The sequence below is a fragment of the Manis pentadactyla genome, chromosome 2 (assembly GCF_030020395.1).
Source record: "Manis pentadactyla isolate mManPen7 chromosome 2, mManPen7.hap1, whole genome shotgun sequence".
NCBI lineage: Eukaryota > Metazoa > Chordata > Mammalia > Pholidota > Manidae > Manis > Manis pentadactyla.
In genome coordinates, this window is record NC_080020.1 from 46,137,712 (window position 1) to 46,162,078 (window position 24,367).

Here is a 24,367-nt window from a genome sequence, read left to right on the forward strand (position 1 = left end):
AGGCTGTAGCTGGTAGCATTGGGGGTTGAATTCTACTTGATTATAGATGTGATTATTTGGTCCTCACAATTAAATATGTTTTTAATTAAATGACTGAATTTTCAAATTAGGAGATTTCACATGAAAATTTGGATTTCCAGTGCCTCTAGAAAAAGGCTCACTGGCTGTGTGCCAGCATACAGCTGTGCTGAGGAGGAGCCATGCCCTGTGACTGGGGCATACCACTCTCTCCAGCTCCCCCCAACTCCCTTTTGCCTCATACCTGGCCAGCAACCCAGTTCTTAATGAGCCACCTTATGGGGACAGGGCAGTCTGAGGGAAATGGGCCACAGACAGAAGTTGGTCTGGGTAGGTCCCTGGGACTCTACAATGGGTAAGGAGGTGTGTAGGCCGGGATCAGAAGCCCTGGTCCTAGAAAGGGAGATGAGTCAGTTTGGGGGCTTCAGGAACTCTGAGAACCTCTCTGAAACATGAAAACACTCTTGCAAAGAAACCGAATTGATTTGACCTAATATAGAGGAGCTATAGGTTAAGAGTCCAGATTTCCTGAGACAAGAGTCCCTGGGCTCAAGTACTCCACTACCAGCTGTGACTTTGGACAAGTTACTAGACCTCTCTGTGCCTCACTTTCCTCATTTGCAAAGTGAGACTACTGGGTTGTTCATATGTGTGTGCTGGCACACGGTAAGCACTCTGAATGTCAGTGGCTAATATGATTCCATCCCCAAATAGGAGATTTGCCTAGATCTTTAAGAAGTGGTCTGGGAAGGTCCCTGGAGAGATTGGCCTGTGTCTGGAAATCCCAGAGACTACTACTAGTGTAACTGAGTGTGCGCCTGCCAAAGGAAACCACTGAAGAGTCAGGTGTATTGTCATCATTTGCATTTCTCGTGCCTCCACTTGGAGCCCAGTGCTTAGAGATTCCATGAAGGTCATCCCATGGGGAAGGAGGAGAGATGAGGAGAGTGAGGTCTAGAGATGGCTTTTAATTTTCCAAAATCCTGGTGTGGCCTGGTGGATAAGCCTGCGGGATCTGGTTCCTTCTGGCCAGTGCCATCTAATCCAGACCGTCTCACGGGGTCCTCCTGTGGCAGGACCCTCATGGCAGTAGTGGGCACCCAGGGACCCAGGTAGGGAGGTCTCCCTTTGGAGACCAGTGGCCTTTGGGAGATAGCAGAGACCAAGGTTAAGAGCTTAGTCTCTGAGTCTCCCATTAGGCTGTCTGTGCCTTGCTCTGCTTTGGTCACTGCTGGGTCCCCAGGGCCTAGGACAGTGCCAGGCACACTAAAAAAATGTATCAAATAGTGAACGAGCCGAGTCTTTCTGGGTTTGAACTTGACTCTGCTACTTAGAGGCTTTCTGGCTCACTCATGCTGTACCAACATCATCAGTGGGGATGGTGATGGCACCTTCTCCCCGGGGGACAGGTGAGCTTCAGTGAAATATGCTGTAAATTGCTCAGCACAGCCCCCCACCATGGTAAGTGCCCAGGGTGTGTGGCTGTGATTATAACTGAGTTTGCACAGATATTTCTGAGTTCGAACCTTGATACAGATTACTACATGGGACTCTAGCCCTTTGAGTGACAGTGTTACAACTGTCATTTTGGAGTCTTTACCTGAGCATGCTGGTGGAAACAGCCCAGAGAGAGGACACGTGGGTTTGGCCGAGGGAGAGGAGCCCTGGGGGGAGCCACCTCTGTTGAAGAGGCGTGCATGTGTACTTATGTGTATATAGGTGTTCATGTGAATGTGTGTGAGCCTGTGTGTGTGTGTGTGTCTTCCCTGAAGGCCCCACGAGGTGGCCATGAGTAGCCCCGCCAGTGTCACGGTGTGAGGCTCCCTGGTGTGGGAACACAGGATGTGGACTGGGTTTCCACCCTCTCACCAGGCTTACCCAGTTTGCTATGTGCTGCTGTTGTCTGGAAAGATACTACACAGAAGCTACAATGTGTAGGACTGTCCTGGGTCCAGCAAGCCCAGTGATTTGTTAGTGGCTTCTGCGTCTGCTGCTTCCTCAGTGGAACCTCTTGGCTATTTTTAGGACACATACCCAGCATTTCCCTCACCCAACCCCATTTCACAAGGAAAGTTGGGGCCCAGGGAGCAGAGGGGAAAGTTGGGGCCCAGGGAGTCAAGACTCTTACCCAGCTGTGTGGGGCAGTTTGCTGGTTCACATGCGGATTCCCATGGCTCCACCTGGTGATTGTGATGCAGGGAATCGGGGCCTCAGCGTCTGTATAATAAGCAGGCTCTCCTGGGCATTGTAATGATCAGGACAGAGGGAAACCTGAGCAGGAACTCCGGGTTTGTATTCTGGCCCTGCTCTTTGCCCAGTCGGGCCATCATGTCACCTCCCTGGACTTCGTCAGTTTCCTCGGCTGTGAAATGGGGAGAGTAGTGAATGGCACCCACCTTAGGGGAGGGCAGTTGTGAAAATGTAGGCTGTCCTGTAGCAGTCTTAGGGCTCAGCACATATTGATTCGTGGCTCTTACTCCATGTGGGATTTATTAGGAAAGCAGCTGAGGAAACAAAAAAGATTTCTTTGGGTGTAATATCTGGGGTGTTACAGGCCACCCCCTGCCCTGCCACACACACCCCTCCACTGAGTGCCATTTCTTAGAACACCAGGAAACACCACTGGGCAGGGATGGTGACGCTGGTTCCAGGAAGGCAGTGGGGGCGGGGGAGGAAGCATGCCCCCTGCGTCCTCTACCTGCTCTGGATCCAGGGAGCGCAGCCCCTGTGGGTCCCCACACCTCTCTGTTGGTGGCGTGGCTGAGCCAGAAGTTCCACCCAAAGCACTTCTGCCAAGGTGGTCTCAGTCAGCAGCTCCTTTGCTCATTTGTTCATGTAGTGGTTCCTGTTGGGCACCTGCTCTGTGCCACACCCTGTGCTGGGGCTGAACACCATGGACATGGTACCCACTGTCATGGCGCTTCCCTTCCAGCAGGGAGGAAGGACAGTTAAGTGATCGAGCACTTTCTGAGCAAGAACCTCCAGGGGACTCGGGATTGTGATGGAACTTGGTGCAGTGTTTGAGAAGGGCCTCCCCACGATGCCTCCCTGAGACCTTAGTGGTGAGCAGAGCTGGTGAGAGATGCAGGCCCATCCAGCGGAAGAGGCAGGAGGGAACTGTCAGCACATGGTGAATCGTAGGATACATCTTGGGTGTCCTGAGTGTGTGCTTGACCCTCAGCATAGTGAGGATGGGCTTGAGCAGGGGAGCCAGGTTCGATCTGTGGTGTGGTCGCCTGCAAACCTGTGCTGCAGAGACGGCCTGGTGCAGCCTGGCAGGGGCCAGGCCAGCAGCTGCTGGCTTTTGTGGTAGCTAGTCTTTCTTCCAAAAGGCCTCTTTGATTCATATTTTTCACATGAACTTGATGTTTTGAAAATGTTGACCTTTAACTAATCAAATGTCACTTATTAAATTGTAAGTCACATCCTATTCAATTGAAAAAGGACAATGGACCAGTGACTTAGTTTGTGGCCTGTTGGCAAGAGGAAACTTGACAGCACTTGGGATCAGAGAAAAGATAGGTACTTCTTCAGTGACCCTACCCACACTCCTGTCAGGGTGAGAGTTGGGGTGGTGTGAAATGTGTCATTTCTGTGAGAAGGTGTACTGAGAATGAGACTGGGTTCACAGCTGAGCCAAAAGGGCTGTGACAAGGCTGGAATGCCAAGCCCAGGCAGATGGACTTCAGCCTTACATGCAAGAAGCAAGCAGCCCTATTGGAAAGGTGAGGTCTTTTCACACAGTCCAGAGAGGAGTCAAGGCCATGTAGGCAGTACTGCTTGAAGCAGAGGGCAGAGTGCATAAATAGGGAGTGAATTGAAGTGGTGGGGGGCTTCCTGGAGGAGGGATGCTTGAGAAATGAGTTGGGTGGGATCAGTGGAGGGGAAGGGTTGGCATTCTAGCTGAGAAGCTCTGCTGCCCCAATGAGAGATTGGGAGGCAGGGTTAGCAGGGTGGAAAAGAGTGGGGTAACAGGCAGGTGAGGTGGGCCTGGTTTTGGGACCTGGATTGGGTCTGCATATTTTGCATCAGGTGATGGGGAGCCATGGCAGGTTCTTCAGCAAAGGCGATGCTTAGGAAGAAGAATACAATCAGGTGAATGTAAAAACTCCCTAGGGCATGGAGGAAAGGGAGCTGAAAGCCCATTGGCATGGGTTAGTATGTTTTCCAGAGAAGGTGGGTGAGTGTGCTTTCTCGTGGGGTGACTGCTCCTTATTCAGACCCTGTGGAGACAGAAGACAGATCATGGAGGCCAACGTGACACTGAATTCAAGCATTAATATGCCTAAGGCACATTACAGACATGGTCAGCATTGGGGGAATGGGAATTACAGCCAAGGGTTGGAACCCCTGAAAATCCCACAGCAGGAAATTCATAGTTGGGGGATTTGAAAGCTTTTTGTAAAGTAGTGTTGGGGCCCCAAGGCTATTAGTAGTTGTTAGGAACATGTTGGTGTATGTTAAAGTTGATGAAGTTTATGTTTTAAAATAATACAGTAAAGAGAATACCCATGATGTTTCAGGCATTTTAAATCATAAGTAACAGGAACTTCTTTGAGCTTCAGTGTTCTCATCTGTGAAAGGGACCTGCTAATCATGGTGCTGCTTCACAGGGCTATTCTGAAGATTAAATAGGCTGGGGCAGGTGAGACAGTATTAGACTTGGCTGGGGTAGGTTCTCAGTTAGTACCTGAAACAATTCAATGCATTGCTATTTACTATGCTTACATGCTGAAAGCATAAGCATTTCTGCTCTAGCCATTTCAAGGAGATGCTTGTAAATGTGTTTTATTTTCTTGCAGGGGTGCCTAGCATGACACGCTCCTCTTGAATCTAGTGCTCACTGCTTTGTGTGTAGTAATGACTAGTCATAGCCCTGGCCCCACCCCTTCCCAGCTGTGGGACCTCAGGTGGGTCATTCATCCCCCTGGGACTCAGTTTCCACATCTGTAACAATGGGCTAAAAATATTGCCCCCCACCCTCCCAGTGTTGTGTGAGGCAGAATGAGAGTGTTCGTGAATTGTCAGCAAGTGCTCTGCCTTGGCCACCAGGCCACTGACCCCCCTCATCCCAGAGTCCTTTTATAGGACCCTGGGCAGCCCCTCTCCAGGGTCTTGTCTTCTACCTTCCCCTGTAGCTCCTAGAGCAGAAGTAGTCATATCGGGGTCTCCCCATCTGCTCTCTGCTCTACTTCCCTTTTCACTTCATGCCCCAGGCTGTTTGTTCGCCCCCTCCCTCCCTTACTCATGTACGTAGAAATAACTGCTGGCCACTACACTAGGCACTGGGACCAGTGGTGAACAGAGGGATATAGCCTCTGCATCAAGGAGTATTTGACTTAAGCAATTAAATCAAATATTCAGTTAAATTTGTAAATCTCAATTGATTTGAGAGCTGTGAAAGAAAACCATGGGGGGCTCTGGGACCTGCGGCTTCTGAGAGTCAAGGGAGATCGCACCGCAGCGATGGTTGAGTGGCTGCCTGACCAGGGTTCAGCGGGTCATGGAAAGAGAGGGAGGCCCAGGTGGAGGCGGGGAGGTAACGTGTCACAGGTGGAAGCAGCACAGGACGGTGAGCTGGGGAGTGCCTCGGCCTGAGGAGTCCTCTGGGCCAGGCCAGGAGGGCCTTGATTAGGGCACGATTAGGAATATGTCCTTTATCCTAAGAGGTGTCAGCCCTTGAAGGTCTTCCTGAGAGGCGCGCTCTGGACTGAAGGGGAAGAGCAGAGCACCAAGAGCCAACCGCAGTATCCGAGTGAGGGTGGTGGTGGCGGCCTGACTGCGCACACCAGGTCCTTTAAACACTAGAGGAACAACTCAGGACTTGCACTTAGCCAGACCAGAATCCTTGTGTTGATACAGAAGAAAGGCACAGACACCCGGAAGCTTGGAGGGGGAAGGAGGAGCCTTTGCTGGGTCACCAGCCATCATGTGGCCATGATCATAATAATCTAGACGCTTCTGAGGAACCCAGGGTAAGGCTGTTTATTTAGAGCCTACTGTGTGCCCAGCAGATCCAAGTTCTTAACCTTAGCTAACCTTCCCAGCCACCTGAAGTTGAGGGTCCTACTCTCCTGAAGGTCCTATTGTCCAAAGAAAGAAAACTGCATGGGTGCTTGTGGGGTGCTAGCCCAAGATCCTGGGGCTCCTGCCTGCCAGCTCCTTCGGGCCAAAGTCCACACTTCCCTGCCCTGTAGGGAACACCAGAGTGGGCACGTCTGTGTTTCTAAAGCACTTTGGACGGGTAACACCAGGTCAGAAAGTTTTGTGCGTAGCCATGAGGCCGTGGCTGGGGAAATTGACCTGAGGGTGTGGTTCTGAGGCTCATGTTGTCTTATTTTTCATGCACCACCTAGTCCAGGATTGCTTTCAACTTCCCGGGATCCCCCAGGCCTCAGTGGGCAGGGGGTGTGCTTACTGGGGAGAGCTCGGCCGCCCTGCATGACCCCCTGTGTCTCCACACCAATCTATCTTTTTAGGCCTTGGGTCCAGGCAGGGCCGTTCCTTGTAAATACCAGTCCCCTTACATGTGCATTTTTTCTCAATGATTTTTCCTGTTTTGATGAAACACTGCTCTTGGCTGTGCAGGTTCCCAAGAGGGGACTGAGGGCCGGGCCTGGCCAGCCGGTCATTCAGGAACTTTGCTCCCAGGCCCAGCCCTACACCCAGCCTGCATTCCGTTGGTGCCATAACCTTCATGCACCATGTGAATGGGGCCGTCCTTCCCCCACCCCCAATTCCCATGGTTCCCATGGTGACCCCCTTATCACCTTTCCCAGCTGACTAAAAAAGGTTGCACCATGGCCCCCAAATTAGCCACACACACCCTTTCTGTTTTCTTCTCGACTGATGGGTGTGAGAGTTTACTAGAGTTCATGGTCCCACCTGCGTCTGAGCCCACTGCACTGGGACCTGGCTTACAGGGCCACCTGCCAAGAAGGGACAAGGGTGGTGCCTGTTAAGTACATTAGCCTGTTCATTCTATGTGCCAGGCATTGTTCTAGGCACTGGGCGTAAAGAGTGGGAGCTGACTTATATTGTGGAGGTGTTCGTGCTGTCCGCTGGCCCTGTGAGGCATAGCTGCTCTCCTTGGCTCCACCTTGTGGGTTAGGATTGAGGCTCAGAGGACGCACATTGACCAGGGCTGCCAGTCGCCTCCCTCCTATAACTCTAAAGCCTTGTTAGGGGGTCCCCAGAGCCCTCTGCAGCCCTCACACCAGCTTGAACTGGGCTCGGGCTAGATTCCAGCCCTGGCTCTCCACCACAGTCAGGTGTCCTTGGTCAGGGGACAGCCTGCCCAGCTGTACACGGTGCCCTCACAGCGCAGCCAGTAGGTGGTAGCTCCAGGATGTGGAAGCCAGGTTCTCTAACTCCAAATTCCAAAGTCAGTTCTTTGGGCTTCTTGATTATCTGTTGGCCGATTTATCTTTTTGTCCACCAGTGTTTCTTGCCTTAAAGCTGTGCTGTGCCTACAGACCTTTTCTTAATCACCCAGCTCTGCCTGAGGCACTTTTGTTGAAAGTATTTGTCCTGAGTAATTACAAGCCTTAATCTTACCTTTGACGCACATTTATCCATCCCATACTCCTACCTGTTTTTTCATTACTTATTCATTCCTTCAACAAACCGCATTTATTCAGTGCCAGGCCCTGTGCCAGGGAAGAGAGGGACAGGTGCTCCAGATGTGTTCCTCTTATCAGGGGGCTCTCAGCTATATGAGGGGGTGGGCTTGGGGGCGCAGGGAAGGGCTGGGGGAGAGGCGTGGTGCCCTGACCTGGGCCCCGATGGTAATGGTAATAGCAGCAGTGAAGTAGCATTCTCAGGGCGCCTGCTCCACTCTGCCTTCTCATTTCTATTAACTCATTTAATCCTCACGGCACACACCCCCCACAAGTGGGTGGGATCTGTTATTCTGAACATAGCACATACCAGGAACTAACTTGCCCAGGGCCCCAAGCTAGTGGCAAAGCCGGGACTTGAGCACAGGCATCCTAGCTCTCGGGTCTGGGCCTTCGACCACCATGCCGTGCTGCATGACGCAAGCTTGCTCAATGAAGAAATGGGAACAGTGTGTACAGATCTCACGACTGCAGACGAAACGGACTGCTCCAAGCCTCATGTGGCAGAATGAAGGCCAGCGGGCGGCTGAGTGGGAGCCATCCTGGGCTTGTGCCCCACACAGGTCCCAGGTCAGGGGAGGCCCGGGCTCAGGTCTTCCAGAGCAGGAGGTCCAGAATGACCTTGTGTGAGGGAGAAGTGCAGGGCATTAGCCATGCCCGTGTTTCTTCATGAACAAAGAAACACATTCTAAAGCTAGCCCTGGGTTCTGCAGTGTTTGGAGCTCTTCCCAAGGGCTGATGCTGTGTGGAGGAGGAAGGGCCTGGCTAGGCAGATGTAGGCTAGGTCAGCCTGGGCTGAAGCCTGGCTCGGTTGCTGGCCACCAGGTCACTCTGGGTGAAACTTGGTACGCCCTTCTGGGCACTCGGTGTTCTCTTCTGGGTCTACCTCGGAGAACAGTCCTGAGTGCTTTCCCTGGTCTGCAGGGCCCTGTGTGACCCATCCTTTCCCCTCCTTGCTGACCTCATCCTGTGCCACTGCACCCTTCCTGGGCTTCAGCCACAGCTACTCCTTAACCATGTTGACTTCTCCCACCTCAGAGACTTTGCTGAGCGCTTGCCATTCCTCCTTCTTAGAACGCCCTTCCCAGGCTCTTGGCAAGGCTGGCTCCTTCTCTCCCTTCAGGTCTCTGCTCAGAGGGACCTGCCCTGACCACTCAGCTTGAAGTGTCCCCTATCATGCTCTATCAAGTCACCCTGTGTGCTCCTGTGTAGCTGTTAGCATACTTCAAAACAACCATATCTCTTTTTTGCTGGTCAAAAAAAAGTTTGTTATCTGTGCTGTCCGTGAGAACATAAATTCCTCAATTCATGGGTCTTTCCTCTCTTGTTCACTCCCATTTTCCTAAGACTGTCAATGGTGCCTCACACAGTGGACAACTAAATATCTATGGGCTAAATGAATAAGCCTCAGTTTCCTCATCTGTAAAATAGGAATCATCTTACTGATCTAGTAAGGTTGCTATAAATATTAGACTGTAGTTAGGTTAAAGTGCTCTGTACACTGCCTGGCACAGAGCAGGTACTTAGGATTGGTAAATAAAGCAAGGCCCAGGTGTGAATTACCAACCTAGTTTAAACTAGCATACACTGCATAGCCATGTTTTTGGACATTGCCAGGCCAGCCTGGTGCTCACCACCCCTAAAAACCAAGGTGATGGGCGAGGCAAGATGAGCTGAAGGCAGGAAAAAAGGACAAGGAAAAGTCCTAAGATGCAGTGGATTGTTTTTCAATAGAAACATAGGAAGAGATGGTTTATCTCAGGACCAGCTTTGCCCACTGGAAAGTTTGTAAATTCCTGCCAAGGACTTCTGCTTTTAAGATAAAAAAAGAAATGGCCAGGTATTCCAATTAATATATGGGAAAGAATGATGGAATTTGAAAACCCGCAGTAGACCCACACAGTATAAATTGCTTCAGTTAAAATCCACTGATGGGTGCCAAAGCTAGTGGGTGAAAGTTGAAGCAAAAACAAGATATCTGTACAGTCTCAGAGTATCTCCCCCCAAATATCTAGCACCTACAAAGGGGAAAAGAGTAACTACAGCAGAAAATCCTGGCAGATCCCACCTTAACCAAGTGATCAGGGCCAACACCACCAGTAATAGGACATACAGGCACCATGTGCCCTGATGTGGCCCACTGAGAAGGGCGAATCAGTGGGGTTCTTCCCAGAGCACAACCCGACATAAACCACCAGCAAACATGGGTCAGAGCCAGTTTGAGAGTCTATAAAATAAATGGCAGTCTTTGAAAGTGCCACAGTCATGACACACAAGGAGAGAGACTTGGAGCTGTCTGTCCCACCTGGAGGAGGTGGGGGACACTAGCGCTACATGTAGCGTGAGCCCCGGATTGGCTCCTAGGCCAGAAAAGGGATAATGGAAACCGGTTGAGTTGGTTTGCTTAACAGTGTAGTTCCAAGATTAATTTCTTAGTTTTGATAATTTTTCTGTGGTTTTCTAGGGTTCTGGTGGATATTCATATCAGGGGAAGCTGGGTGAAGGCTCTGTGGGAACTTGGTGTACTATTTGAGTGCAGCTCTTCTGTAAGACTCAAATGATCTTGAAATGAAAAGTTCAGAAGGCCGGCCTGAAATAAAGGGGAGAGATTCAGTGCAGTAGAGAAAGGTGTAAGGGGAGACTGCATCCTGGCATGGAGATTGTACAAATGAGTACGTGTTTGCAGAAAGACCCCGGGACTGTGAGGCAGTTCTAAAGCACCGAGCTAGACACCTTTTTATTGTAAAATCCTGTTTCCTTGAAGAATTCTCTATGGCTGGCTGGCTGGCTGGCCGGCCTTGACTTGCTCTTCCTAAAGGGGTCTGTTTTCCTGTCCTGTACTCTGCCACCCATTATTCAGCAGGGAGTGTGTTCTTTAGTGACACCTATTGATGGCAGACTGTGCAAAACTGTGCTTGGACACCCCTGACCTCAGATTTGGGAAGTCTTTAGCAGCATTTGCCACATTTCAACCACTCTTGGGCCACTTTCACGCTTTTTACTGTATCTACCCCTCTGCCCATACTATTATAAACTTTATATTTTATTTAAATGAAGTCACTTTAAGTAGTTGAGGTGAGTTTAGAAAAAAAAAGCGTGTTACCTCATCCCTATGAAGTGGAGAAACCAATGTTACCTGCCATGAATCCAAGGTATCCCACAATTCAAAGCAGTGTGAAGAAAGTTCTAGCTCAGGGCTGTTGCTGGTAAGGTTCTGAGCCTGAAGACCGTTCCTCTCTATTAGAAAGTGAGATTGTTAGGTGTTAAAAGACCTATTGGTGCTAAATTGGAGACTTGTAGGCTTTTTCAAGAAAATTCAGAGAGAAGTCGAATGGGCATAACTCTCACCCGGTGCTTTGTGCTGTTTGTAGCCCTGTCTGGGCTCCACCTAAAACCATCTCATGCAGGACCCACTACAAAGCTGCCCCAGCACCACTTGGCTCCTTCCTGAGGGACAGGAGTGATGCTGAAGGGTCCTAGGGCATGGCTGTTAAATCTGATTGTGCAGGTCCAGATCTGAAGCCACTTCCTCTACGCAGCTGTCCCTGATCTTCCCTCAACTTCAGGGCATTTGGATCTTTAAAAAAGTATGCTTTCGTGGAGGTATGAGATTCTTCTCATAGTGCAGTATGATTCCTAATTCCAAGAACCAGGCTTTGTTGTGTTCAACTGGTACCTGGTATGTCACAGAGCTGGGTAGGATTCAGCACATTTGACAAGTACCCTCTGTAAGAAATAAATTTTACATTATAACCCGGTGTACAACATATAAAACTCAATACAATGGTGCTTCTGTTATTATAGGCAATGCAAATAGATTCTCTATTCTGTTGTAGTGTAATTTTGTTTTTAATGCTGGTTGCAACCTACTACATTGATTTCTCAACCTACTCATCAGTCATAATCTGCAGTTGGTTGAAACTGCTCTAGAGGGTTAAAGCATGAATCATATTAACAGGTCCATTTGGGGGGGCACCTATTATGTGCCAGGCACAGAGGTGAGCACTGTCTTGTTTAATCCTCACCACATTTTACACATCAGGGCACCCGGTCTCAGTGAGGAGTGTCACATATCCCAGGTCACCCAGCAAGGAAGGGCAGAACCAGGATTCCCGCTGGGCCAGAGTGATTGTATATGCATGACCTTTGGGCCTTGAAACACTTCCCCTGAGTATCTTCTCTTGAGCCTTGCTCAAGATTGTTCCCAGAGGAGGCATTGGTAGATACATGAATGATGGAATAAACATCCTGTTGGTACAGAAAGAAATTCAGGAACAGTCTCAATGTGACCCTAAGCCAGTACAAAAGGATTCCCAAACCTGGCCAGTGATTTGATTTAAAAATTTTTTTTAATTAATTTTTAAATTGAGGTATAGCTCACTCTAAAATGCTGTCATTTAAGTGTATGGCTCAGTGGCTTTTTACATACATACACCAGGTGGCCGCTCCCAGATCATGACACAGAACACTTCCAGCACCCCAGAAGGCTCCCTCGCACCCCTTCCCCATGAGTGCACCTCCCAAGAGGGAATCTTCATCCTAACTTCCCTCACCACTGGTTGGTTTTGCCTGTCCTTCATTGTCATATAAATTACATATGATATGGGTGTGGGTCTTCTTTCATTTAACGTAACATCTGTGGGATTTGCCCATGAAGTTACGTGTGTCAGCAATTCTTCTTTTCTGTTTTGTAGCATCTGACTTCTTGTTGGTACTTCTAAGCTTTAAAAATTTTTTCAGAGTATTTCAGACATATCAGATAACACAGAGAATAATCTATGCCCACTTCCACCCCCCACCATTTAGGAAGCAATCCTTAAGCCCCCATATTCCTCTTCTGTTCTCATATTTCCACCTTTGATGCGCCCCTGCCTTCCAGTGTATCTACTCTCCTAAATGTGGTGTAGGTCATTCCCGAGCACAGTAGTAAATTTTTGCTACCTGTCAGTGAATTCTTAGTGGATCCTTAATTTGAGAGAGTGAGTGGGTGAGTGTGTGAGAGAGAGAATGTTCCTGCTTGTTTTTTCATTTCTAAGCCCAGACTTAAAAAAAAATTTTTTTTTTAATGTTCCAAGTCTTTCTGGAATTCAGGACCTCAGCTCTATGCTACTGAGGCCAAGAGAGTTGGAGCAGTCCAGAAGGGAGGTCCAGTCGGGAGAAGCAGGAAGAGAGCAGAGTGGGGACAGAGCCCGGGGTGGGGGTGGGGGTGCAGGGGCGATGGTGCAGGCCCATGTGCAGCAGCTGTAACCCAGGGGGGTCCCCGAGGCCCCTACCTTCTGTTTCATTTGGACCTGTGGAGAGCTCAATATGCCCTTCTTTCTGACCTGATTCCTGGGTACACTGGTGCCACCCCTAAAGCAGTCCTCAGAGGTACTTGTAGGGGCAACCGAGGTTCTCCCTTGGGAAGAAGAAAAATGCGTGTGGTCTCTGTACCTCATATCCTATAGTCTCATAATGGGTAAAGTGGTGAGCGCTAACTCCAGGGGCCAGGCACTGTGCTAAATAAGCAATTTCTATGGACTAACATGTGGACCCCCTCAGAGCAACCCAATGAGGTGGGCACTATTTGACAGACTAGGAAACTGAGGCACAGGGCAGTGCAGTAAATTCCCCAAGGCCGCAGCTGGCAAGTGGCAAAGCTAGAACCGATACCCAGGAAGGCCAGCTCCAGACCCATTGTGACTCCTACACTCTCCAGCTCCTGCCTCAAGTCTGATAAAGGGCAGAAGGCCCCTGAGCCATTCCTGGTGCTCACCTCCTAACTACATATTTATCACACTGGTTTTCTTCACTCTAGCTCTGGGCAGGCAGGGACTGCCTTTGTTTGGCTCACACTGTATCTGGAGGGCCTAGCCCAGCATTGAGGACAGAGTAGGGGCTAATGATACTTGTTAATCAATGCTGAATGAGTGAACAGGCAACAACGCAGGTGCAGAGTGGTGGGAAACCATCCAGAAAGAGGCCTCCGAGTGGCGTCTCTGAAAACTCTAGGCTTAACTCCAGGCTTTAGAAATCCAAAACCCGAGGGTTCAAGTCCCAGTCCCAGTGCTCCCTAGCAGTGTCACATTGGGAGGCCTTTATCTTCCTTATCTGGAAAGCAGGGATCACGACAGCCCCACTCTCTCCCTCCCAGAGGTCACTGTATGGTCAGGGTGTGACATATCACAAACCATCCTGGACATAGGTGGGGGTGATGGGCCTCAAAGGTGCACAGGTCGTATTTGGACTAAAGGCCAAGGTCATTTTGTAGGAGAGCACAGAGTCCTTGCTCAAGCCTAGGTGAGTTGTTTGATGCTGTCCCATAACTTTTCCCTGTGTCTCTAGTTCTGTCCCTTAGGGCCAGAGGAACAACTGCCGATTGGCTCTGTGTTTCAGCCCCCTGCTGTCATTTGACACCAAGAAGACAGCTAGCCAGGCCTTGACTGGCTGTGAAGGTGTTACCGCCCCCCGGCCTGGCTGACATCCACTGGGCCCTGGCTGGGCAGTGCTGCTCACCTCGCCCCACACTCACTCTGCTTTGAAGATACCCCCTGGCCCTGGTACTAACCAGCAGGCTTTCATCTCCATCCTCAAATACACCTACTGTTTACCTTGCCTGCATTGTGCACTCAGTCGGGCTATTCCCAGGAAATGCCAAGGACCTCTCCCTCGTGGCTGGAAATTAACCTTTTGTGAGTGCCTACTGAGTGCCAAGGGCTCTTTGTGCATTCCAATTAGTGATTTCATTTGTTCCTCAAAATTGCCCTAGAAGAGAGATGTAATCCCCTCCCATTTTACAGATGAGTAAAACTGAGGCTCAGTTTACTAGCCAGTTGTCCAAGCATAGTCAGAATGTGAACATCAGCCTGTGTGAGTGCAAAGCCAGGCTTATCTCCACTTCCTCCTGTACTGCTCTGCAGAGAAGGCAGGAGTAAGCCCAAGAATGGTAGCAACAGTCACAGCACTAGTGATGATAATTGCAGCTAATGTCTGTCATGAGCTTGTTCCATACTCTGAAGTGTAACCAGTGTCTAACCTGCACATCCAAATATAATCCTCACTCTTGAGGTACTATGTTTATCCCCATTTTACAAATGAAAACACTGGAGGTTCAGAGAAAAATTTGTCCAAAGGCATACAGCTAATGCATGAGGCAGTAGAGCCCCTGGCTCTGCAGGTCCACACCGTGGGGATTGGAAAACCAAGTACACTGTGATACATCCAGACACTGGGATATTATTATTCAGCACTAGAAAGAAATGAACTACCAAGCCATGAAACACATGGAGGAATCTTAAATGCATATTGCTAAGTGAAAGAGGCCAATCTGAAATATGTATAATGTGAAACTCCAATTATATAACATTCCAGAGAAGGTGAAACTATTGAGACAGGAAGAAGATCAGCGTGAGGTGTGAAAGAATGAATAGACAGAACACAAAGGCTTTTTAGGGCAATGAAACTACTCTGATACTGTATCCATAGATACATGTCATCCTACATTCATCCAAACCTATAGAATGTGCCACACCAAGAGTGACCCTAGTGTAAACTGTGGATTCTGGGTAATAATGATGTGTCAGTTCATCCATTGTAACACATGTCCCACTCTGGCGGGGATGTTGGAAATGGGGGAGGCTGTGCATCAGGTGAGAGCAGGGGATATGGGAAATCACTGTACTTTCTGCTCAACTTTGCTGCTGCATCTAAAACTGCTCTAAGCAATAGTCTATTTTTAAAAAAGCAAACAGGTGTGCAATATACCTGTTAGTGATTGAGCTGTCACCAGTCTTACCTTTTGGTGTGTGCTTTTCCTACAACCCCCAGCAATGATGTAAAGGGGTGGGGGCTTAGCTCTGCAGACTGTAAGGTTTCCCTGGCTGGATTATCTGTGGGCCAGTCTTCTTCAGGTGCTCTTCCAGGCCTGCTCTCAGGTGTGGCTTGAAATTCAAACCAGGAGTGTGTACTGTGTGTGGAGCCAGAGGGAGGTAATGTGTAGTTGGGTAAGGAGGACAGGCCCAGGGGCTGGCAGGCACACCAGGGGACTCTGCCAGGGCATGGACTGATCTGATCCTCCCACTTGGGAGGAGGAAGGAGGAGTTGAGAGGTGATAACCACATTCTTTGGTCTCTATTCCCCAGGACAGCATGTGCTCAGGGGAAGCTAGTCTCACCACTGCCAGGGCATTGCAAAATTCAGGCTCAGTTGAATCAGTGTTCTTTGGAAAAGTACATTTTGCTCAGGAGCCAAGTAAAACTGAATACTATGGCCAGCACCCTGAAGTCGAGAGCCATGACTCACACTGAGTGGGAGGAAGAAGGGCTGAGCTCAATGTAGGCTGCAGCTCTCGAGTGGGCCCAGGCTCCCTCTGGTGCCAGACTCCTTGGCCAGCTCCAGGCCTGCGACTGAGACAGTGTGTGTGCCCTGGGCAGCATTCTCAGATGGCTTTGTCAGGGCTTAGACCCCTTCACTGTTTAGAAAATGTGCTGTCCCTAAGAAGTTGTGGATAAAAGAATCATTGTAAAAATCAGATTTTCTTATTGACTTGCATTATTGCAAGTGATTACATAGAGATAACTTCTTTCTAAAATGAGTATTTGATAGATAACAGCTCCAAAAGCCTAAAGATTTCAGGGCATCTGGTTGTCGAAGGAAGATCTCCAGATGGGACTCACATAGTTCTCACTTGTGACATTAGGCAATTGGTATAGCTTCCTGGACCTCAATTTTTTGCCTTTAAAATGGTCTGGACTCAGTCAGCCTTGCTGAAAACTCAGGAAGCATGTCACTACTGTTCTCATCCCCATGTCCGTGACAGGCATTGTTAATCCATCCCAGCATTCACATGCTGAGTCCAATCTCAGCCTTAGCAACTGGGTAGCCACTAGAACTGGTTCCTGAGATGAAACTTTTGGCCACACAGGGACCCCATGGTCTCAAAATTTCCTTCTATCATTTCTACAACTTAGGTCTCTTTGCCCTGTCCTATCTTTAAAGCTCTACCATTTATTCTAACACAAAAATATTTCAAGATTTAAGGCCAAGTTCACAAATTGGTGGTCCTCAGGTCAAATCTGAGAGAGGTGTTTTCTTTGATTTGCATATTGTTTTATTTAAAAACAGAAAAAAAAAATAGCTGTCATTTTTAAGTTGGTAATTTCAGATAAGACCCCAGATTTCTGGTTTTCCCTGATCTGACCACTCTGGGGCTCCTTGTTCCAGACAAGGGCCAAGCTGGATGGCTTTCTACCTGTTATAGCTGGGCTGTGAACTCTCCAATTTGCCACAGGTCCCACCCAGCCCCCTTCCCTCATTTCCAGTCCAGCCTGGCCTCAGTAGGCATTGTTCTACTTGGGAGAGTGTGCTTCTTCAGACACTCAATGCCTGGCTATCTCTTATTTGGCGAAGTGAGGTGATCGATGCCCAGGCCCATTAATACATTTGGGATGCTTGATGTTTCCTGGAATCATTTTCAGATGGAAAGGTATTTTCTAGCTATGAATAATCATTCCCTAGTGAACTAGTTTTATATTTTTATTTTCCCTTGTGGGCTTTCCTTTAAGCACAGATAAACCATAATATTGTGGGAAGTACATGTTGGAAGTATGGGGTGGGGAGGTCCCCGTCCCCTCCCTCAATCACTCCCTGCCTCCCATAGGTCTTATCTATGAAGTTGCATTCCTGGTGGGTGGTTAGGAAGCCAAGTAGTCTCTAGGGGACTCACCTGCACATCTCAGGTGAACTCTTGGCCTGGGAAAGACCCAGTCTTCTCTGGCTCTGAGCCTCTTGTTGTTTCCTACTTAAGATTTCAGTGCCAGGCTCCAGGGACTCCAAAATACATAAGACCAGTTCCTGGCCTTGAAGAGTTCACAGCTTCCAGGGGAGAGACACCAGGAGTATTAATGAGACAGTAGGCTGTACTGTTCATTCACGATTGCATATCCCACTCATTCATGATCTACATATGTTTAATGACAATATACCATGTGCCAGATGATGACACACAGGGGCTCAGGGGCTGTGGCAGCCCAGAGGGGGTGCTTCAGCCAGCCTGGGGCTGATTAGAGATGGCTTATCAGAGAAAGGTTTTAAAGATTTACCTTGTACCTCTGACCTCACTTCCCACCCTAAGTATATTAGCCTCCTTGCTGTTCCAGGAACCTGCCAAATATGCTCCCTGCCTCAGAGCCTTTGCACTTGCTAAGCCGGAGTGCTGTTCCCTGGATATCCATGTGGCTCTCTCATTTAATTCAGGTGTCCACTTGTATGTTATCTTGTCACATGAACCTTCTCTGATACGCCTCACACCCCATCTAAAACAGCATCCACATTATACTGTATTTCCTTAGCTTGGTTTATATTTCTTCATAGCACTTACTAGCACAGGCATCTATTAGTTCATTTACTATTTGTCTCCCCCAACAGAATATAAGCTAGGTGAAGGCAGGGAGTTTTACATCTGACCACCATTGTATTTCCAGCACCTACAACAGGCCTTAGTCCACAGTCAGCACTCAGTAATGACAGAAAGAATGAATGAGCAGGTGGAGAAGAGAGAAGGGGTAATGGCACAGACAGACAGACATAGAGCACAGTGCATGCAGAGGCACAGAGCTGGGACAGAATGGGCCACTCCCAAACTTTTATTGGTGAGGGGCTGGCCAGCCTACGACTGGTCTCCTAAAGACCCTGTTTTTATTTTTTTATTTATAGCCTGCTTATTATAGAACAACTGAAAAGTACTGAGATGTAACCAAATGAAAATGGTCACCAAAGGAACAAAACAGCAGCGACTCACAGAACCCAAGAATGGACTAACAGTTACCAAAGGGAAAGGGACTGGGGAGGATGGGTGGGAAGGGAGGGATAAAGGGGGAAAAGGGGCATTACGATTAGCACACATAATGTAGGGGAGACGTGGGGAGGGCTCTACAACACAGAGAAGACAAGTAGTGATTCTATAGCACCTTACTACGGTGATGGACAGTGGCTGTAATGGGGTATGTGGTGGGGACTTGATGATGGGGGGAGTCTAGTAACCATAATGTTGCTCATATAATTATAGATTAATGATACCAAAAAAAAAAAGTGTTGGAGACAGAATGAATGAACTTTCCACAGTTAGCAGCACTGGTGAAAAAGGTATGATAGGAAGAAAGGCTGAAACAAATGGGTAAAATGAAGTTGAGATCCTCTATGCATTTTAAGCTCTCATTTCTTCTCTGCTCAAGAATTCCAATAATGGACAGCTATTTGTTTCATATTCTTGAGTTCATGTGTCTGACTGTCATTTGAGAGTTCAGAGCATTGAACAAATTCTAAATATCACTCCTACAAAAAATGAAAATTTCTACAAGAATTTCATATTTCTTGATGCAATTTTAAAATACAAAATACAAAAATTCAAATGAAATAAATATAGTCACTGTCTAATACACACACAAAAAAGAGAAAATGATCACCAACTAACCTCCCATCCAGGTCAGCAAGGAGAATACTGTGATCTCTTCTCTTATGCCTTTTCGCATGGGATTATCTGGTAAAAATCTCACCTTTAAATTTGTGAGCCAGACCTTGCTTTCTAAAGCACACAAGTACTCCCCAGCCCAGCACAGTATTTTGTGTTCAGACCAATGAAGGTGCAAATCCCAGCTCTTCCTCATGCTAACTGAGAGACTTGGGCTTCTGGAGCCATGAACTTTTAGCAGGTGCTCTTTCTCTGCCTGGAACACCCTTCTGCCCCTTTTTCCCAGCCTCATTTCTGCTTGTCTTTCTAGACTCAGGGTCTCTACAATCTTTTCTGAGCCTCAGTTTCTTTTTTCTTTTTTCTTTTTTCTTTTTTTATTGAAGGGTAGTTGACAACAGTATTACATTACATTAGTTTCAGGTGTACAACACAGTGATTCAACATTTATATACATGATAATTCTAGGTACCAGCTATCACCATACCAAGTTGTTACAATATTTTGACTATATTCCTTATGCTATACATTACATCCCAGTTACTTATTTATTTTACAATTGGAAGTGTGTTTATATATATATATATATATATATTTTTTTTTTTTTTGTGAGGGCATCTCTCATATTTATTGATCAAATAGTTGTTAACAACAATAAATTTCTGTATAGGGGGGTCAATACTCAATGCACAATCATTAATCCACCCCAAGCCTAATTTTCGTCAGTCTCCAATCTTCTGATGCATAACGAAGAAATTCTTACATGGAGAACAAATTCTTACATAGTGAATAAGTTACATGGTGAACAGTGCAAGGGCAGTCATCACAGAAGCTTTTGGTTTTGTTCATGCATTTTGAACTATACACAGTCAGTTCAAATATGAATATTCATTTGATTTTTAAACTTGATTTATATGTGGATACCACATTTCTCTATTATTATTATTTTTAATAAAATGCTGAAGTGGTAGGTAGATACGAGATAAAGGTAGAAAACAGTTTAGTGTTGTAAGAGAGCAAATGTAGATGATCAGGTGTGTGCCTGTAGACTATGTGTTAATCCGAGCTAGACGAGGGCAATAAACATCTATGTATGCAGAAGATTTCTCTCAGAACATGAGGGGGGAGGTTCTAAGCCTCACCTCTGCTGCTCCCCATTTTCTCACCAGATGGCCCCCTGCGACTGTGCCTGTCTTAGGTTGTTCCTCCCTTGAGGAATCTTACCCGTCTCTGGCTAACCAGTCATCTTCCGGGGCCATACAGGGAAATGTTAAGTTGGTAAGTGAGAGAGAAGCCTTATTGTTTGAAAAGGTTAGCTTTTTACTTCTTTGCATATTTATGCCCTGTGGCTTCTATGCCCAGCATTTGTCTTGAGGTGTCTTTACCACTTGGAAGAATTATGATACTCAGTAAATTCGACATGTGGCACGAGTTCTATTTAAAGGTTGTGATTAGGTAGGAAGAAGAAAAGCTATAGAAGTAGCAGGCAGAAGAAAACCTGGGAAGATTGATTATTTCTTTGACATATCTTCTTGTAGAGTAACTTCAGCATGGATAGGTTTTAAACTACTAATTAAATTGTGCACACACATTAACATAATAGGAATATAGTTACCTAACCAAAGCATACCTGTAATTACCAGCCATCTCCAGTGAAACCAAGAAAACCAGTTAGGCACCTTAGGCATTTGTGAAAACTTATCTATGATATGGTGGATATTGTCCGACTGAACTTAAACAGTCCGAGAGAATTCAGATAAACTAGAACAACCCATTCCTGGGGACTGTTCATATCCCATATGTTCTTTTAACGATAAATAGTCTGTGGTTGTAAGATTTTGGAGTGCTACAATTTGCACTTCTCCTAATTCTTGGTTGAGTTCCAACAGTATAGATCCAGTCCAATTTTTTGTTTTACTGTATGCACAGGCCAGCTTAGATATCTCCTTCCTCATTCCCATGGCAAGTCCAGGAACTGGTGGGATGAGTGCATCTACACCTGTGGCAGTGCGTGGATCTTTGTTGGAGTTTTTTTTTTTGCTGATCATCTTCTGTCATGAGTCTTCCCGAGAGTGCTGATGTTGGAAGTTCTTTTTCATATCGTATCTTAGTTCATTTTCGGGGTAGCCAAATTAGGCTTTGATCCTCTGTATAAACACAAACAGACCCTTTGCCTACACTTTTATATGCCCTTTATATCATTGTGTAGAACTCATTAGAGGTCACCACATAGGAACTGCTTTTTTTTTTTTTTAATCATTAATCTACACTTACATGACGAATACTTTGTTTACTAGGCTCTCCCCTATACCAGGTCCCCCCTATATACTCCTTTACAGTCACTGTCCATCAGCGTAGCAAACTGTTGTAGAATCACTACTTGTCTTCTCTGTATTGTACAGCCCTCCCCTTTCTCCCACCCCGCTATGGATGCTAATCTTAATACCCCTCTTTTTCTGCCCCTCCTTATCCCTCCCTACCCACCCATCCTCCCCAGTCCCTTTCCCTTTGGTACCTGTTAGTCCATTCTTGAGTTCTGTGATTCTGGTGCTGTTTTGTTCCTTCAGTTTTTCCTTTGTTCTTGTAGTCCACAGATGAGTGAAATCATTTGGTATTTCTCTTTCTCTGCTTGGCTTGTTTCACTGAGCATAATACCCTCCAGCTCCATCCATGTTCTCAGTTTCTTTTTCTGTAAAAATGGGATGAATCTAGTTTTGTATCTTGGACAGTTTTGAAGATTCAATGAGATGACATGAGTTAAGAGGCAAACCTTTTTATTATTTATTTATTTTAAAATTTTTTGTTGAGATATTATTGATAATACACTTTTATGAAGGTTTCACATGAAAAAACTATGTGGTTACTACATTTACCCATATTATCAAGTCCCCCCCCATACCCCAATGCAGTCACTGTCCATCAGTGTAGTAAGATGGCACAGATTCACTACTTGCCTTCTCTGTGCTACACTGTTCTCCCCGTGATCCCCCACACCATGTGTACTAAATCCCTCAATCCCCTTCTCCTTCCTTCCCCACCCGCCCTCCCACACCCCTCCCCTTTGGTAACCCACTAGTTCCTTCTTGGAGTCTCTGAGTCTGCTGCTATTTTGTTCCTTCAGTTTCCTGCAAACCTTTTTAAATCTTAATAACACAGCCTAGTTTTTTTCCCCCAGGCCTAATCAGAATTCAGCTTTGACTTCTCAAGGTAACTGAGAATGGTGTCCAAAAGGTGGTGTCAGCACACAGTGAAATTGAATCACATGGGTAAAATGCGGGAGGTCAGGGGACATTTAGGCTCCCCTGGAGGGGAACACTTCCACAGGTACTTTCTCCCAAATATGCTTCTAAACTTAAAAACACTAGCATGAATAGTTTCTTCCTTTTAAATGTCTGTCAAAGGCTGTGCTCTGGCCTGGAGCCATGGACATGAGACTCTAAACCCCGGAATAGCTCCTGCAGCTCAGCATTTAAATGTCTGTATTTTTATCCAATGATAGGTCACTTCTGAAAAACCCCCACTCATGTTCAGCCCCTCTAAGAATACATTTCCATTTATAGCATCTGCACTCGGGATGTTGTTATGTCCTGTCTCCAGTGACTTGGAAACACGTTGGGGGCCTTTGCTCTCCCCTGGCCTGTGCTCGCTGTGGCCTTGACAGCGGGAAGCCTGATTCCTGGCCAAGCCCAGCTGCCTGCCTTGGACCAGGCCTTTTCCTCTTTCTGTGAGAGCGTGAGCTCATCAGGCTATTACAGGGCTGGGGAGGCAAGTAGGGTGAGAGGACACCTGTCTGGCTGTGCTCCACTGGGGCCTCAGGATGGCGTCTCACTGCAGTTCTGTAGCTCCATTGGATCCTTCCTCCACTCGCTCACCAAGTACCCATGACCTGCTGTCAGCACCAGGCTCTGCACAGACACAGGAGGGTAGCAGTGAGCACAGGCAGCCCAGGCCTTCAGGGACCTTTGTGGAGCTTTTGGGAGGCTGTGTGAGGGTCAGCTTCCGCACGCTGCTAACCAGGGTTCTAATCCTGATTCTGCCTTTTGCTCGCTGTGTGAGCTTAGGCAAGCGACTCAGCCTCTGAGTCTCAGTTTCTGCATTTGTTGAAGGCACCTCATGGGTGGTGGGGAGAGTCTAGTGGGAAAGAGTATGACAAGTATCTTAAGTAGTGCTTAGCCCAAAGGGTTGAGTCCAGGAAGTGCCAGTCACTTTTCCTGTCCTTCTGTCCTATGGTAACTCAGGTGGGTACAAGGCAGAGGTCTTAGGAAATAAATTAGAAGCTGGAAGTAAACATGCAGCTTATACTTCAGCAGCTCTAGCATGCACTGGCATCTCCTAAAGGGCACTTTTTCACAGTGCAGATTCCTGCCCTCCCTGCTCCATCCTGGTTTAGTTCATTCTACAGTTGGGCCCTGGAATCTGCAAATTTAACCCACTTCCTGGCAGATTCTAAGGCAGTAGTCCAAGGACTACACTTTGAGACATGCTGCCTCCTTCATCCATTTCACGGGTATTTCTGTGGATCTACTATGTAACTGGTGCTTTTTCTAGGCTCTGGGGTTATAGTGAAATTCTAATGCAGGCTCTCCTGTGATTTATATTCTAATGGTGGAGTCAGGCAGTGAACAAATACACATAACAGAACATAAAGTTAACTATTCAGTTACCTAGAAGTATATTTTGTATACCAAAAAGAAAAAAAAGTCAAAATAAGTGCTTTCCCTTTATTTGCCAGTTTTCAGAATAATGAATTTGTGGCCTAACATCTCCAAAGGTGTCCAAAGAGGACTTTATGTTTTTTGAAATATTATGAATTCATAAGTTGCTCAAAGTATTTGATAAGTTTCAATTATGGCTATCATTAAAAACTTTTTTTCCAGCAGTGTTTTTGAGATACATTTGACATCCAATAAACTTCATATACAGTTTGAGAAATTTGCATACATATATATATACACCTGTGGAACCTTTGTCATAGCTGAGATAGTGAACATACCCACCACCTCCTAAAGTTTCCTTGTGGCCCTCACTTTCTCCTTTCCCAGGCAACTGATGATCTGCTGTTACACTCGATTAGTTTGTACTTGTCTAGAATTTATATAGATGAAATCATACTGTATGTACCCTAGTTTGTCTTTCACTCAGCATGATCATTTTGAGAATAATCCATGCTGTTGCTCATGTCAATACTTCACTGCTTTTTATGGCCAAGTAATATTCCATTATATGGCTATGCCTTAATTTGTCTATCCATATGCCTGTTGATGGACATTTGGATTGTTTCCAGTTT

At 47.0% G+C, this 24,367-nt stretch overlaps 1 protein-coding gene across 2 annotated transcripts in view; it reads left to right on the forward strand.

Moving 5' to 3' along the window:
- Positions 1-24,367, forward strand: part of ERGIC1 (endoplasmic reticulum-golgi intermediate compartment 1) — a 102,445-nt gene that overhangs the window by 16,101 nt on the left and 61,977 nt on the right. The window contains exon 2 of one of the 2 annotated variants that reach the window (XM_036884748.2): positions 4,821-4,928. The exons of the other annotated variant lie outside the window; for it this stretch is intronic. Within the exon in view, the coding sequence (XP_036740643.1) occupies positions 4,879-4,928 (50 nt within the window). The 5' untranslated portion in view covers positions 4,821-4,878. The remainder of the gene's footprint in view (positions 1-4,820; positions 4,929-24,367) is intronic. 2 annotated transcript variants of the gene reach the window in all.